The sequence below is a fragment of the Bombus vosnesenskii genome, unplaced genomic scaffold (genome assembly GCF_011952255.1).
Source record: "Bombus vosnesenskii isolate JDL3184/JDL3185 unplaced genomic scaffold, Bvos_JDL3184-5_v1.1 scf7180000013355, whole genome shotgun sequence".
In the NCBI taxonomy this organism is placed as follows: Eukaryota; Metazoa; Arthropoda; class Insecta; order Hymenoptera; family Apidae; genus Bombus; species Bombus vosnesenskii.
The window spans coordinates 1,240,872-1,256,490 of NW_022882990.1; the positions used below are offsets into that span (position 1 = coordinate 1,240,872).

At 31.7% G+C, this 15,619-nt stretch overlaps 1 protein-coding gene across 3 annotated transcripts in view; it reads left to right on the plus strand.

Moving 5' to 3' along the window:
* The window catches only part of LOC117237055 (protein cycle), a 95,076-nt gene that overhangs the window by 40,374 nt on the left and 39,083 nt on the right, over positions 1–15,619 (plus strand). For all 3 annotated transcript variants that reach the window (XM_033500656.1, XM_033500657.1, XM_033500655.1), the window contains exon 5: positions 6,983–7,220. In XM_033500656.1, coding sequence (XP_033356547.1) covers positions 6,983–7,220 — 238 coding nt within the window. The remainder of the gene's footprint in view (positions 1–6,982; positions 7,221–15,619) is intronic.

Genomic DNA, 15,619 nt, shown 5'->3' on the forward strand with positions numbered 1-15,619 from the left:
TTCAGGGGGAACATCTTACGATAAAGACAAGTGTAGATGGAGGTGCTTCCGAAATCTCTGGGTGACCTCTGTTTTTTCAAATGGAACTATATGCTTTCATTTAACCAATTATATAGCTGATTCTGCGACAAATTCATTGATCTATAACACGTTGGTCTTTGTAAGTCATGCAAGACCATTCATTGCCATTCAAAACTTACCTTCGTTAAACATTTTTAAAATTGTTCTCCAGCATTCGAAAGGACAGTCTTGGGCATTAACACAGTGATTTATTCTATCCTTAAACGATATCCTCTCAAAAGTTGCACATCTCAAGAACGATGTATGCGATCATTCATATTGTCGGGAGCAGTAGGTTCCTCTCGATATACTTTTTCTTGTATAAAGCCTCAGAAGGAAAAATCTAAGATGTTAGATCTGGAAACCTTTGTGGAAATGAAATTTCACTTCTCCTTATTCAGAGGGAATATAAAGGCACGCATTAGGGACGCCTGTCAACAGATTAGATATGTAATTTTCGAGAAGGTGGAAGTTCTTTCGAATGCAAAATTTGGAAAATGTTTAACGAAGGTAAGTTTCAAAGATCAACATATTATAGATTAATGAATATACTTAGTTTCATTTGAAAAAACGATCATCACTTAGGGATCTCCGAGGCACGTTCATCTGCACCAAATTTGTGTTTATCATAATATTGTCCCATAGTAAAGTTGTTTGATCCAGAACGACTAATATTGTAATTCGTGATTTCTTTCTTTCAAAGCTATTTTTTCCGAATTTTTAAGATCATCAACATATTTCATTTAAAGGGTCCATGGACAAAAAGAGGAATATCTGTCGGGTTGGCATTAGACTTAGGAGCGTGTAACGTATCTTCATTAAGACAAGCCATCGTTGTTGTTCAATGGAGATTATATTTACAATTATAAGTACAAATGTTGATCTAACAGAGTTTGACAATTAAACGTGGTGATTAGACACTCTTGATGTCAAAGACAATGTTCTTAGGTTCAATAACGAATCCACGGTCAACGGGAAAACTCTTTGTACAATTGAATATATTTTGAAACGCAAAGTGACGTTAGCTGTGACGCTCGGTATCATTCTGACTGACAGACAAGACGATGCGTGTAAACTCTCCAAGGTGATCGCAAGAATAAAAGACTCATACGATCACATTTGTCAATTGCATATTGACCGGGGATATCGACAAAATTTCAGGCGCCGTTACTAGGCAGACCCGCGTAGAGCTGACATTGCTCCTGCCCGGAGCTTGTTTGTTAATACAGCGTGTGTCCCTCGATATTGGTACTTCTTTTGTTAAGTAAAACGTTCATCCCGTGACCGTGGCTACGTTCGGCGACCAGTTGTGTCACCTCGAGCCCAAGCCCACTGTCTCAAATCTCGGGCAAACATAATCAGATCGTATCACAACTACTACTTCTAATTTCTGTTATTTAAGTACAGCTATAATAAATAGTTTAGACCAAAGTATCGGGGGTCTTCCCAAAATTCCAAAAGAAAGAAAAGAAAGGCCCGTTGTCCCTACATCTCCGATCATATGTAGCGTATATCAAGATAAATTCAACAATCTACAACATCATAGCCTTCAAGTGATGTTGAATGAGAAAATTAGGAGAGATTCGGCAAATTAGTATTCTTTGTTTTGTGCGCAAACTGTTTATACTACGACAAATGTACAATATGATTTCTGTTGCGTTTAAGCTATTTTCGAATACATAATATAAAATATTTCCCTGTGTGTCCGATCTTCGTTGGAGAAATCGTAGGACATATTGCATCTACTTGCTTTCACAGGATTTGTGAATGTCGATATCGTCGCTAAATGACACAGTCAAGTTTATAATGAAATTTCTACAACGCTAAGAAATATGCATGAAAGATAAATATATAGTGACAAGATGAATTTTAGTCTTTTAACAGTGAATAATGTCAAATATAATAGGTACTATAAATTTCACATTCTAAATGTCATTATACGTTATTCAAATTTCTAATACTTATATCCCATAAAACAGTAAAAGTACTCGTAGGCGAAGAGATAATTATTCTTTATATCTATAAGGTTCATTTTGAATTCTTCGTCATTTTAATACACATTTTCGAACATTTTCAAAGTGGCGTTGAAAGATTTTCTATTCACGTCAGTTACATCGTATGACAGATAAACGAAACTACCCTCAATATGCAATATTGTGGTATTTCATGTATTTCTATATTGTGGCAATTACAACATTAATTATATATTTCATTACATATTTTAGTGTAATTTAAATATATAGTATTTAATCAAAGAATTTTTAACTTAAAATGTGATCCGCATGAATAAAAGATCAACTGAAATCAACTCCGCGTTAAACATGTTAAACAAACACATACGCATGTAACGAAATTATGATTAAAAAATTAATTTAAAGTATCAAACAACGAGATAAAAAATATATAAATTATTAATCATAGATTATTCAAGTTGATATCATAACATTATGACGGCATGAGTATAACTGGTTGTTACACAAACTATTTATATTTGTAATGTAAATTGGTTTATATCATGTAAAGGTCATTTTGTTCATAGATCATATCATTAGATATCATTGAGGATATATGTAAATTGACTTTTCTTTTTACGTGTATCAATTTTTGCTAGATGCTTTCTCTTATATGATCTTAAACTGATCCTCGATTTATACACAAACAAATATAAAATAATAAAACTTTAACTATAACGATGGATAGTGAATCATATATAATGCTATCATTGATGTTATTATTATTATATATTATATTATTATATATATGATACTATTATTTTAGTATAATACATATATAATACGTATATTTATATGGATATATGTATGGGTATGTAATATAACTATATTATGAGATATTAACGCATCTAGTACATAACATTATAAGATATTGCTTTGTCGGATGAGTCTGAAGCCTTTCACGTTTTTACGCAGAAACTACAAAAATTTTACATGGATAGAATAATGGCGCTACTTAATACATAGTAGAAGATTATCGAACAGAATAGTACATATTTAGTTTAATTCTCTTTGTTACAAAGTGTTGGAATAAAGTTTATAATTCACACTAGAAAGATGCAAAACTTATCCGACAATCCAACATATATACCGAATAGATGATACCCAATTAAGAGCTTAACAAATTGTTTTTGCATAATTTATTATGCACAGAAAAAAAATTTCTTTAAATTCATTGATCCACTGAGATAATTGACAGAACGTATGCATAAATTACTTGTTTAAAACCTCCCTAGATGTGGTTCTTGTGTGTTCTATACTTATTACAATTACGCAAAGTACAAAAAGTTGTTGAAACAAAAGATATCTAACTTTAGTGGTACTATTTAAATCTGTAATGATGCTAATTTGTACATCATCCTATTTAATACTCTTAGGCTAGTTGGATACCTTTTATATATACATATATCATGAAGAAACAAAATTCCAATGTACGATAAGCTAATCATAAGCACGATAATACATTATAGACTCTTAAATGTTATCAAAATTTACGAATAAGAAGTAAAATACCCAAGGAGGAACAGGGACCATTAGAAGATGCCTTTAACTTCCCTGAATCTTTAACCACTAACAAGAGAATCAATTATTGATTAACTTTCTCTCTCGCAATGATGATTACAGCATGTAAGTAAACATGGTTGCGTAAGAACGTAAGAGTGAGAAACGAAGCTTAATCGATACCTAGACAAGAATTAAAATCATATTAAAATGTGTTATACGCGACTGTTGACCGAGCTTATAGTCCAGGACATTACAATGATCGCATGTTTTTTAAATTAATAAAGCGGCGCGCGACCCGTAAACCAAAACTGGTTTCTTGTAGCCGCGACTTCCGCTCGGCAATTGATCGCTACAGGACATGAATGCGAATTCCTGTTAGACAAATCACCGATGTTCGCTCACAAAAGCGCCATTTATTAGCTGAATCGCCTTTATAATTTATTCGCCGTGAGACGGGTCACGACACTGAAGAAGATGACAGAGGCTTACGAGAAAGAAGAATGAGAAATTTAATGTACCAATGACCTCGTGCGATTTTTTCCTCATCGACGGATCAACTATCGCGAGGAGTTTCTTACATTTTGGTATTTCTGGTTACTAGATTCTTGGATGTTGAAAATATACGTACATTCGCGTTCATAAATATTAGGACATTTGTTTGGCTTCGTAAGAAACATAATAACCGAAATATAAAATTCTATACTTATGTAGCAAGAACTTTTAGAAACTATTGACAGGTTTAAGTAATAAGAATTATAGAAGAATATAGATTATACGCGTCTGTGAATGTAGAAGACGTCGTTCGAACATTTGTTTCTTTTGTTTTTAAGACGCAGGTGTACTCGAACGACGAAGACAGGAGAGTGACGAATGTGTACGTTACTATTATTATACAGGGTGGTTGGTAACTGGTGGTACAAGCGGAAAGAGGGTGATTCTACGCGAAAAAAGAAATCGAAAATATAGAATAAAAATTTTTCGTTTGAGGCTTTGTTTTCGAGAAAATCGACTTTGGATTTTCGCTCGGTACGCGTGCACTTTATCGCGTCTCGTTATAACGGATCTCACTGTAAATTTTTAAAAAAATTAAAAAAGAAATAAAAAGAATTTTTTGTTCTATATGTCGGGTTATCATTAGGATTTAAGGCGCGTAACGATTCTTCGTTTGAGTTAGCCATCGTTTTACGAGACAGAGATTATATTTACACGAATATACAAGATTTTACAAAATATTATGAATATTGAGTTTAATGAATGATAAGATTAACAGACGATAAGTTTAACTAATAATTAGATTGAAGAATAATAAGTTTAACGAATAATAAGAGTAACAAATAATATGTCTTACGAATAATAAATTTAACGAAAAAAAATGAGATTAACGATTAATAGGTTTTACGAATAATGAATTTAATTAACACTATTAACAATGTTCCTAGGTTCAAACGAATCCACGATCAACGGGATAACTCTTTACTATGCGTAGAATAATTTTAAACACAAAAAAAAATACGATTGCTGAGACACTCGGTAAACTGCTCGATGTATCACTTTCCAAGGCGATCACACGAATGAATATCTGATGAAAATCTTTTTCGCTATACGACTGCATTTGTTTGTTATATGCTCGCTGAAGGCATCGAGAAGGTTCCAATCGTTGTTGCTAGGCAATTTCTGTCAAAAGTTTGTTGTATACTCTTTGGAAACATCGAGAAAGATCCAAACGCCGTTGCTAGGCAGTTTCTGTTTGGAGATTGATTCCTAATACAACGTGTGTCCCATTATATCGACATCTCTAAAGTACAATTCTATGTGATTTCTAGGGAGAACGATACAATCGATCCACACCTTCGTCAGGCAAAACGTTTATCCTGTGACCGTGGCTACGTTCGGCGACCAGTTGTCACCTCGAAGCCACTTTCGCTTTCACAAATATCAAACAATTACAAATGACAATTGCTTAATTACAGTTATGATAAAATCTAGGCTAAAGCATTAGAAGGCTCCCTCAAAATTGCAAAGGGAAGGCTCCGGTTTTCCTTTCATCTCCGACATATATTTTCAACTTCTTTTTTCACGTAGGATCACCCCCTTTCCGCTTGCATCACCAGTTAACAACCACCCTGTATTTTATATCTTATATTTTATACCTCGTCATTGTATTTTGCTCTTGTAACTAGTTACTCTCTATAACTGGTTTATAAATCTGAATCCTATATATAAAAATTATAAAGTTATACAAACATAAAAATTCCATTGAAAAAATTTCAGATGAATTACACAGAAAACTTTGTGACGCCTGCCTAAAACTTACGGCAAAATACACGTACAATAGGAAAATGAATAATACGAATGTGAAGATTGAATAATGAAATAGAACTCGAGGATTACGATATATACGCGATAAGATTTTTAATACGACAATAATTCGCTTTGATAATTTTCTAATGATCATATTACATCATTCACAAGGGTTTCGACACTCGTAAACGAAGATTTCAAAGTTGTTTTCTGAAATAGAGCATGTTGGGAATAAAAAATATAGAATAGAAATGATATTTTAAAAATGGCACGAAAAATATTTTAACGTCTTTGAAATTTTGAAATTTATTAATTCGAATTATATTTAGCTTGCTGCATGTATATGTTTAAACTTATATTATAATACTTTACCACAAGGGTGAATATAACGCATAAGAAGTGAATATTCAATTAATTATTAAGGTTTTTAAGAAAATTTTTATAAAGCGATTTTTAATAATTTTTTATATTACTATTTTATAGGCAATAATAATAAAAGCCTGTAATAAGAATTTTGGAATTAATAAATTCCACAATATGGACACGAATGATTTATTTGACCACTCAACATAATTAATTAGAATCGGAAATCATTCTTGCGAGTTGTGATTTATGACTCATAAGTACACTCTAGTTTTTATTCAGAAGAACTGTGGTAGTAATTATAAAAACATACAATTTTTCAATTTAAATCTGGATTTAGAAATAATTTTCCCCACAGATATTCTTTGGATTTGCAAACTAATCCGTTTGAGACGGATATTTCTTTTGAAACTAACTATATTTCATTTTAATTAAAAACGACGTACACATATCGGAGATAGTTTTTAAGATAGTTCATAGTTCATATCATGGAATCGCATGACTTCATATAAATGGGTTTCAGTGATGTTAGGACACCTCTAACAATTTAGCAGTGTTTTTAAAAATTACTTTCAGCTATATCATCTCATTAGACTGAAAAGGATTAAGCATCAGTATAAAAAAATGCAAAAGTTCATTTAGTAATGAGAGCTATATTGAACCTAATTCATACTACTATCTTTCTCAAAATCACTGAATCATAGAATATATGCTAATATTTTCTCTTTCGTATTATCTTCTAGGCAAAATCACAGCGAAATCGAGAAAAGACGAAGGGACAAGATGAACACTTATATCACCGAGCTTTCAGCGATGGTACCGATGTGTCACGCGATGTCTCGTAAACTCGATAAACTGACCGTGCTGAGGATGGCTGTGCAGCACTTGAAAACCATATTAGGCGCTGTTACCTCATACACGGAAGGTCATTATAAGCCAGCGTTTCTCAGCGATCAAGAGCTTAAGACGCTCATACTTCAAGTGAGTTCGATCAAAAATTTACTATCCCTTCACCAGCTGATCATAGATTTTCATTCTAGAAAGTTTGTTATTTAGAATGTCTGATGTAGAATGTAGATGATGTTTGGTTCAATTTAATTCAAACAGGCCTATCATCGAGCTATAGGTGTTTACAACTTCATGGAAAATTTAGATATACAAAAATAACCAGGACATATACAGGATGGTTGGTAACTGGTGATGCAAGCGGAAAGGGGGTGATTCTACGCGAAAAAAGAAGTCGAAAATATAGAATAAAAATTTTTCGTTCGAGGCTTTGTTTTCGAGAAAAGCGACTTTGAATTTTCGCTCGGTACGCGTGCACTTTATCGCGTCTCGTTATAACGGATCTCACTGTAAATCGTTGTCTCGATGGAAAAAATAAAAAAAAAAAATTTTATTCTATATTTTCGACTTCTTTTTTCGCGTAGAATCACCCCCTTTCCGCTTGCATCACCAGTTACCAACCATCCTGTATAATATATAAAAAATATAGAAAATGTTCAAAGTAAAACACTTGCTATAATATTTCAGGAGTGAAACAAACATTTCTTTAGATTCTATATTTTACAGCTCTACTGTAGTTCGTATAAATATGAATTTATATAAAAATTCGCTGCTTAACTGTTATTCTTTGGAAAAGATGATAGAAAAATGCAAATTCAAATTCATGCGAACAGAACTAAAGAAAGCAGAGATTTCTTTCACATATCACATATTATAACGAATATTTTACATTGAAAATATTTTATATATTTTTACGTATTATACACATTGTGTGTATCGTTGTATCTTCAAATGTCCCATAAATGCTTCAAAATCCGACATCTGTCTATTATATTTTGCGATTTTTGTAGCGCTGATCAGGCTACCCGATGTTCTTCTCTTGTTATGATTTTAAACTGATAACATCGTATAATTCTACAAATTAATATTTTTAAAAAAGTGACAATAAATAACACTATATAATAATGAATTACACGCACGTGTGTATTATATCCTTAGAAATAGAAATCTTAGCAACATCGCATCATTTATTTCACTGAATCTAAAACTTAATGAACTGAATCGAATGCAAGTAAAATGATTAAAAATTGAGACATTGAAAGCAATAGCAGACTAAATCACACTGCTTCTAAATGTAAGATTATAGTATTGATTTATTTCCAATAAGCTGTATTAATCATAGAAAAGTGACGGAATTCGTTCTTTCCTAAATAAAACCCAGATAATGTGATGAAATCAATTGTGGTGCTGAATATTTCCTGTTTACTGTCTATTTTAGACAACGAATTACTCAGATTGTTGAGTATCGAGATTAATTTACCTTTACTCTCAATTTGTATCCATATAAGTGAAGTTACTGGAAATCATTTGAAATCAAGTAATGTAATTTCAGGTATTGTTACCATACAAAGAAAGTTACTCAATTTAAAATTATTCTTTGAAATGGGAAATAGATATCTAAAGTTACGCATACCTAAATTTGAAGCACAATCAGTTTACATACAGAAACTAGTTTTAGCAAGCGTGAAACTAGAAATAACGAAATAAATTTTTGAATGATCGTAGAAATATAGCCGCAAGAGTATATCAAAGGATTACGACCTCATATAAATAAGCAATGTGACGTTGTAATTTCACATCGATGACCTCGTGCGATTCAGCAGATGAATATTTCTAGTGATGCAATGCAGACAAGTATACAAACTCGCTATTACATGCTTGCGTGTTACATCATTAAAAATAGAAACATAAACCTGTCGAATGCGAACAACGTCACTAATGCGAAATCGCAACGATGTCTTTCATCGCTTGTCGACGCTGGAAATGCTATAGTATCGATGATTATAATCGATCATTACCGATATACATATTATTGATAACTTATCAATAGACTATAGTATTTCTGCATTTTCAAGAAATTTAAGGTTCCAAAAATCTACAGAATGCACATAATATGCAAAAATATATGAAACGTTCAAAATAATGTATTATGATCTTTAGCAAATACTTAGTAGATAGAACTTATCAATAGACTATAGTATTTGTGCATTTTCAGGAAATTTAAGGTCCCAAAAATCTACAGAATGCATACGACATGCAAAAATATATGAAACGTTGAAAATAAAGTATTATGATCTTTAGGAAATACTTAGTAAATAGAACTCATTAATAGACTACAGTATTTGTGCATTTTCAGGAAATTTAAGTTCCAAAAATCTACAGAATGCATACGACATGCAAAAATATATGAAACGTTGAAAATAAAGTATTATGATCTTTAGGAAATACTTAGTAAATAGAACTCATTAATAGACTACAGTATTTGTGCATTTTCAGGAAATTTAAGGTTCCAAAAATCTACAGAATGCATACGACATGCAAAAATATATGAAACGTTGAAAATAAAGTATTATGATCTTTAGGAAATACTTAGTAAATAGAATTCATTAATAGACTACAGTATTTGTGCATTTTCAGGAAATTTAAGGTTCCAAAAATCTACAGAATGCATACGACATGCAAAAATATATGAAACATTGAAAATAAAGTATTATGATCTTTAGGAAATACTTAGTAAATAGAACTCATTAATAGACTATAGTATTTGTGCATTTTCAGGAAATTTAAGATTCCAAAAATCTACAGAATGCATAGACATGCAAAAATATATTCAAAATAAGGTATTATGATCTTTAGGAAATACTTAGTAAATAGAATTCATTAATAGACTACAGTATTTGTGCATTTTCAGGAAATTTAAGGTTCCAAAAATCTACAGAATGACATGCAAAAATATATGAAACATTGAAAATAAAGTATTATGATCTTTAGGAAATACTTAGTAAATAGAACTCATTAATAGACTATAGTATTTGTGCATTTTCAGGAAATTTAAGATTCCAAAAATCTACAGAATGCATACGACATGCAAAAATATATGGAACGTTCAAAATAATGTATTATGATCTTTAGCAAATACTTAGTAAATAGAATTCATTAATAGCCTACAGTATTTGTGCATTTTCAGGAAATTTAAGGTTCCAAAAATCTACAGAATGCATACGACATGCAAAAATATATGAAACGTTGAAAATAAAGTATTATGATCTTTAGGAAATACTTAGTAAATAGAACTCATTAATAGACTATAGTATTTGTGCATTTTCAGGAAATTTAAGATTCCAAAAATCTACAGAATGCATATGATATGCAAAAATATATGGAACGCTCAAAATAATGTATTATGATCTTTAGCAAATACTTAGTAAATAGAATTCATTAATAGACTATAGTATTTGTGCATTTTCAGGAAATTTAAGGTTCCAAACATCTACAGAATGCATATGGCATGCAAAAATATAGTATATAAATAAAATATAGTATAGAAGCATTCAAAATAAAGTATTATGATGTTTAGCAAATGCTTAGTAGATAGAACTGTTCGACTCTCATTTCTATAGTTCTGTTCATAAGAATATAGGGTTGTGTAAACATCTGCAGTCTATTTTAATAATACTGTAGTATCGTAAATATAATAATTAGTTTACTAATAATAAATGGATTAAACAGAAAACAATGGTTATTTAACATGAACTAATCGTAACAAGGTATTATAATTAATTAACAACTCTCGTTAACACAGATTGAACTCTCTCTCAACAACGGTAATAACACAATCTCGACAACACAATCCACACTCCCTGGCTTCTCAACTCATACTGCCGTTAATTCGTTTATGTCCCTTAGCAACCCTTTGTCTTTTGTCTTAGCCTCGTATCTTTTGTTTAAGCCCCATCATGCACATGCTCAGCAACCGCTTGTTTATAATTCGCACGATATCCACCCCCTCCCCCCCAGGCACCTCGTCCACGATATTACAATACTTTCTATATGTTGGTTATACAGGGTGGTTGGTAACTGGTGGTACAAGCGGAAAGGGGGTGATTGTACTCGAAAAAAGAAATGGAAAATATAGAATAAAAATTTTTTTTTTAATTTTGCCATCGAGACAACGATCTACAGTGAGATCCGTTATAACGTACCGCACGCGTACCGAGCGAAAATTCAAAGTCGATTTTCTCGAAAACAAAGCCTCAAACGAAAAGTTTTTATTCTATATTTTCGACTTCTTTTTTCGCGCAGAATTGTACCACCTTTCCGCTTGTACCACCAGTTACCAACCACCCTGTATTTTTAAGATATCGCTAAGGTGTATAGCATGACCGGCACAAAATAATTGAAGCAGAATGTAAGTCAAAAGTTTGGAGGCTACAACTTCGAGAAATAATAACTTTCTTAACCTTAAGATGCTATATGATCTTGGATTCTATAGACATTTTTTGCTTCTCCCTTAAGCGACTTGGGATTAAGTAAGTAATTATTATGTTCATAGTATTATTCCTTTACGGTATCGAAACTATGATCAAGTATGCCTAAAAACGACAGTTATAATTATAATATTCTTATTTCTCGGAAAAATGTAGGATAAAGTTTGTTTCCCCAAAAAAGCAAAGTGTGTTGTAGACTTCTGAACGGCAGTGTACACTTTACGCGGTCAATTAAATTCAATTTACCGATATCTCGACGATATTATCAATATAACGAGCTGTTCATAAAATTTCAAACTATCAATATTTATTAATAAGAAATCAGTATTATTAATAGCCGGAGATTAAATACTACAAGATGAGAAAATACAATAGATGACCATGAAAATTCGGCAAATAAAATATTAGAAAATTTCTTCCTTGATCGTTAACAATTTCAAAATATCGCCATTAAAAAGGAAAAAGGAACTAAATAAAAAGGTACTAATAATGATGACATAATACGCATCGAGTCGCGGTTGATAGCGTTATTACGACGATTGCAAAAGGCGCGCGAGACGACTATCGTTCAGCTAAAAGTCTGAAAGCGACCGATTCCGACGATGAGATTATACGCCATTACTGATTCCGTATTCGGAAAACCAGATAGCAGATACGATTGTGCATACCATTCAGGTAAGACTTCCTGGTATTTCAGAATCACTTGCGTAATTCGAATAGCTCGATTTGTACGCCGCACCGCGCCGGCGTACAAGATACGCTGACAATTTCCTTGAACTTTTTCATCCGGTGGAATGATTTTTCGCTATAAATCGCCTGTTTTCTCGATAAAAAAGGTGACGCGGCCGATTTACTTGGCGGTAAAATTGCAATTTTCTATCAAAGGGTGATTCGGTCGCGATCCTTTACTCGAATCGTTTCACTTTCCTCCTCGTTGGTGAGTTCGGTTTCCCATGCGAGGTCGCATGTGTGATCGCGTTAAAGCCAAAGTCATTAATCCGCTAATTGGAAGTAATGCGGGGGAAAAGTTTTTGCGTCACTTGTAAAAGGCCGTCCGTGCGTTTTGCAATCGGTTCGTATGAGACTGACTCTGTGTGTCTAATAACCGTGTGGCTAACCTTTCTCCAGCGTGCTACACATTTTTCACAGAGATCGGTCTCGTGACGGGTGAAAGAGAAGGGTTCGAATCATGTAGATGTGCAATTACGCCGTTGATAATACGTTTGCTGTTGCCGTTTACATCGATCGCGCTTCTGATGATCGATTATCGACGGATTTCGCATCATCAAACAGGTTGCTATTTGTTAATAATTCCCGCGGAACCAGCGATCTTTGTGGCAAATATTCTGCAATTAAACTAGGAAATCATATTGTTATTAAATTACGGATCCATACGCAACTTTGTATTTTTATGAACAGAAGTAAACGAAAAATAGAGTTTGCGCAGAAATTTGTTTTATTCAGTAATTATCATAACGACTACAATACTTTATACGTTTTACATATTTTTACGATATACATTCTATGTTTCCTTGCATATTTTTATATATCTATTAAATTGTTATACATTACTATGCAAAATACTACTACTAATACTACAAAATAATACTAACATTGATAACTGATCATATTTTTAAGAAATGTTTTTCCGCATAATGTTATATAAAAGCGAATCGTTAGATGTTCACTTTATGGTGTCACTTGTTTTGTAATTTTTCCTGGTTCGCAAATTTTATAGGAACAGGTTTAATAAATGGAATTGTAGATCGAAGATTCTAATATTTAATAATATTTTGAATGATATTTTAAAATACTAAAAATAAATAGCATAGAATAAGTTGATTGAAAAATTATTTGACAAAGTTTTCGACGAAACCAAAGCAGATGTGTTCGACGTATCAATTATTTCGAATTAAGCATTTTTCTAAACAACACTTTTTAAAAAGCAACAGCTGATTAAAAATAATATACAAATACCTTTATATTCGTTTATAAAAATAAAACATTTTCGTTTGGTAGATGGTCTGAGACTTTCGTATAGTATTAGGTTGTCCGAAAAGTTTCTTTCGTTTCATAAGGTGATAATAAGTTTTCTTTTTTTTTTTTTTATTTAATTCTTTACATTCACAATTTGTCCAGTTTGAACATTTGGTTAAATTTTTTAGCTGTTTGATTATCATGTCCTTTGGTGATAATAGATGAACGACAATTTCTGTCTTGTATTATTTTATAGAATTAGGTATGGTCCATTTCGTTCTATTTCTATTATTATGTTCGTGCGTAATTCAATAAACTAATATAAAACAAAAGATATTGTGCGTCTATTATTTCCTTATAAAACGAAAGAAACTTTTCGCACAACCTAATACTATACAGATCATTACGATAGAAAAAAGGAATATTATCTTACTTTAAAAAGTAATTACTTGAAAATCGTTCGCGTAATTAGTTAACTAATAACTAGTCTTGGGAATTTTTGAGTTATTATTTGGTTTTTACACGACATAAGAATAGATATCGGGCAACACATAAACTTTCATAACGTGTTACATTACCCGTCAGTTAAATGTTAATTGAAGCACATTTTTATCGCAAATGCGATAGGCAAATATGGAATAGAAAAAATTTTATTATATAAAATATATAACGAAAAGCTTCTTTTATAAAAGAACAAAATAGAAGATAAGAAAATATCTGCAGCAGTGAAGAATCCAAATTATTTAGTGATTCTCAATGTGATAGGTATTAATTTAGATTAGAAGCAATATCATACGTGTACAAGTATACATACATACGACTTTACCTGTCTCGTAGACCAAAATCTGAAAAGGAAAAAGTCTTTCTTACTATTAATTTAAGTGTCATGTTTGAACTTTTCAATTCTATTTCCATTATTTTATGCTTATGGTGGTTATAAAACCACTTAATAAATTTGTTTTATAAATCAAAAAGTATATGATTTTTGTCCTCCTATTTATGTATGTTATACGTACTTGTAATCTAGTTTATTAAAAGAAGTTTATGTATATTTATATGTAAAGAAATTTTTAACGATATCGGGTTCTAAATATACAAAAGCACTGTATATTGATAACAAACTTTGCAACAAAGCCTAATCAAAGATAATACTTCAATTTCTAAGAAAAAAAAAGATATTAATCGTAGTTTTAAATACTAAACTCTGAAGCGTTTTATATGCAACAAAGATTCGATTTTGTCATCGAGTTCCTGTTTTTTATTCAATTTTTTAACATATTAGTGTTTAGAATACCGAGTGAGATAAACGAAAATGTTCTTTTACATAAAATCATTTAATACTGTATACATAGCAATTATCATTATTAATAGTATTTTACGTGTTAATTGTAAATTAATTAAACTGATAAACGAAAGGTAACTCTTCCTCTTATCTTCGTGAAGTATAGTTATCTTACTATTTTTATTACTTATCCACTTCCTTTATCACGGGTGACTCGTATTGGTTAGCTGGTTAGTCTATTATACTATTCTTAATAATAGAATTTAACGAATTAATTTTTGTACTTTTGTTACGTGAAAAATCTATAATAAAAATTAGGACCATATGAGATAACATTATATACATATATATGTCGGGTTATCGTTAGACTTAGGGCGTGTAACATATCTTCATTAGGACAAGCAATTACAATTATAAGTACAAATGTTGATTTAACAGAGTTTGACAATTAACCGTGGTGATTAGACACTCTTGATGTCAAACACAATGTTCTTAGGTTCAATATCCACGGTCAACGGGGAAAACTCTTTGTTCAATAGAATATATTTTGAAACACAAAGTGACGTTAGCTGTGACGCACGGTATCTTTCTGACTGACTGACAAGACGATGCGTGCAAACTCTCCAAGGTGATCACAAGAATAAAAGACTCATACGATCACATTTGTCAATTGCATATTGGCCGGGGATATCGACAAAATCCCAGGCGCCGTTACTAGGTAGACCTGCGTAGAGCCGTCATAGCTCCTGCCCGGGGCTTGTTTGTTAATACAACGTGTGTCTCACAAT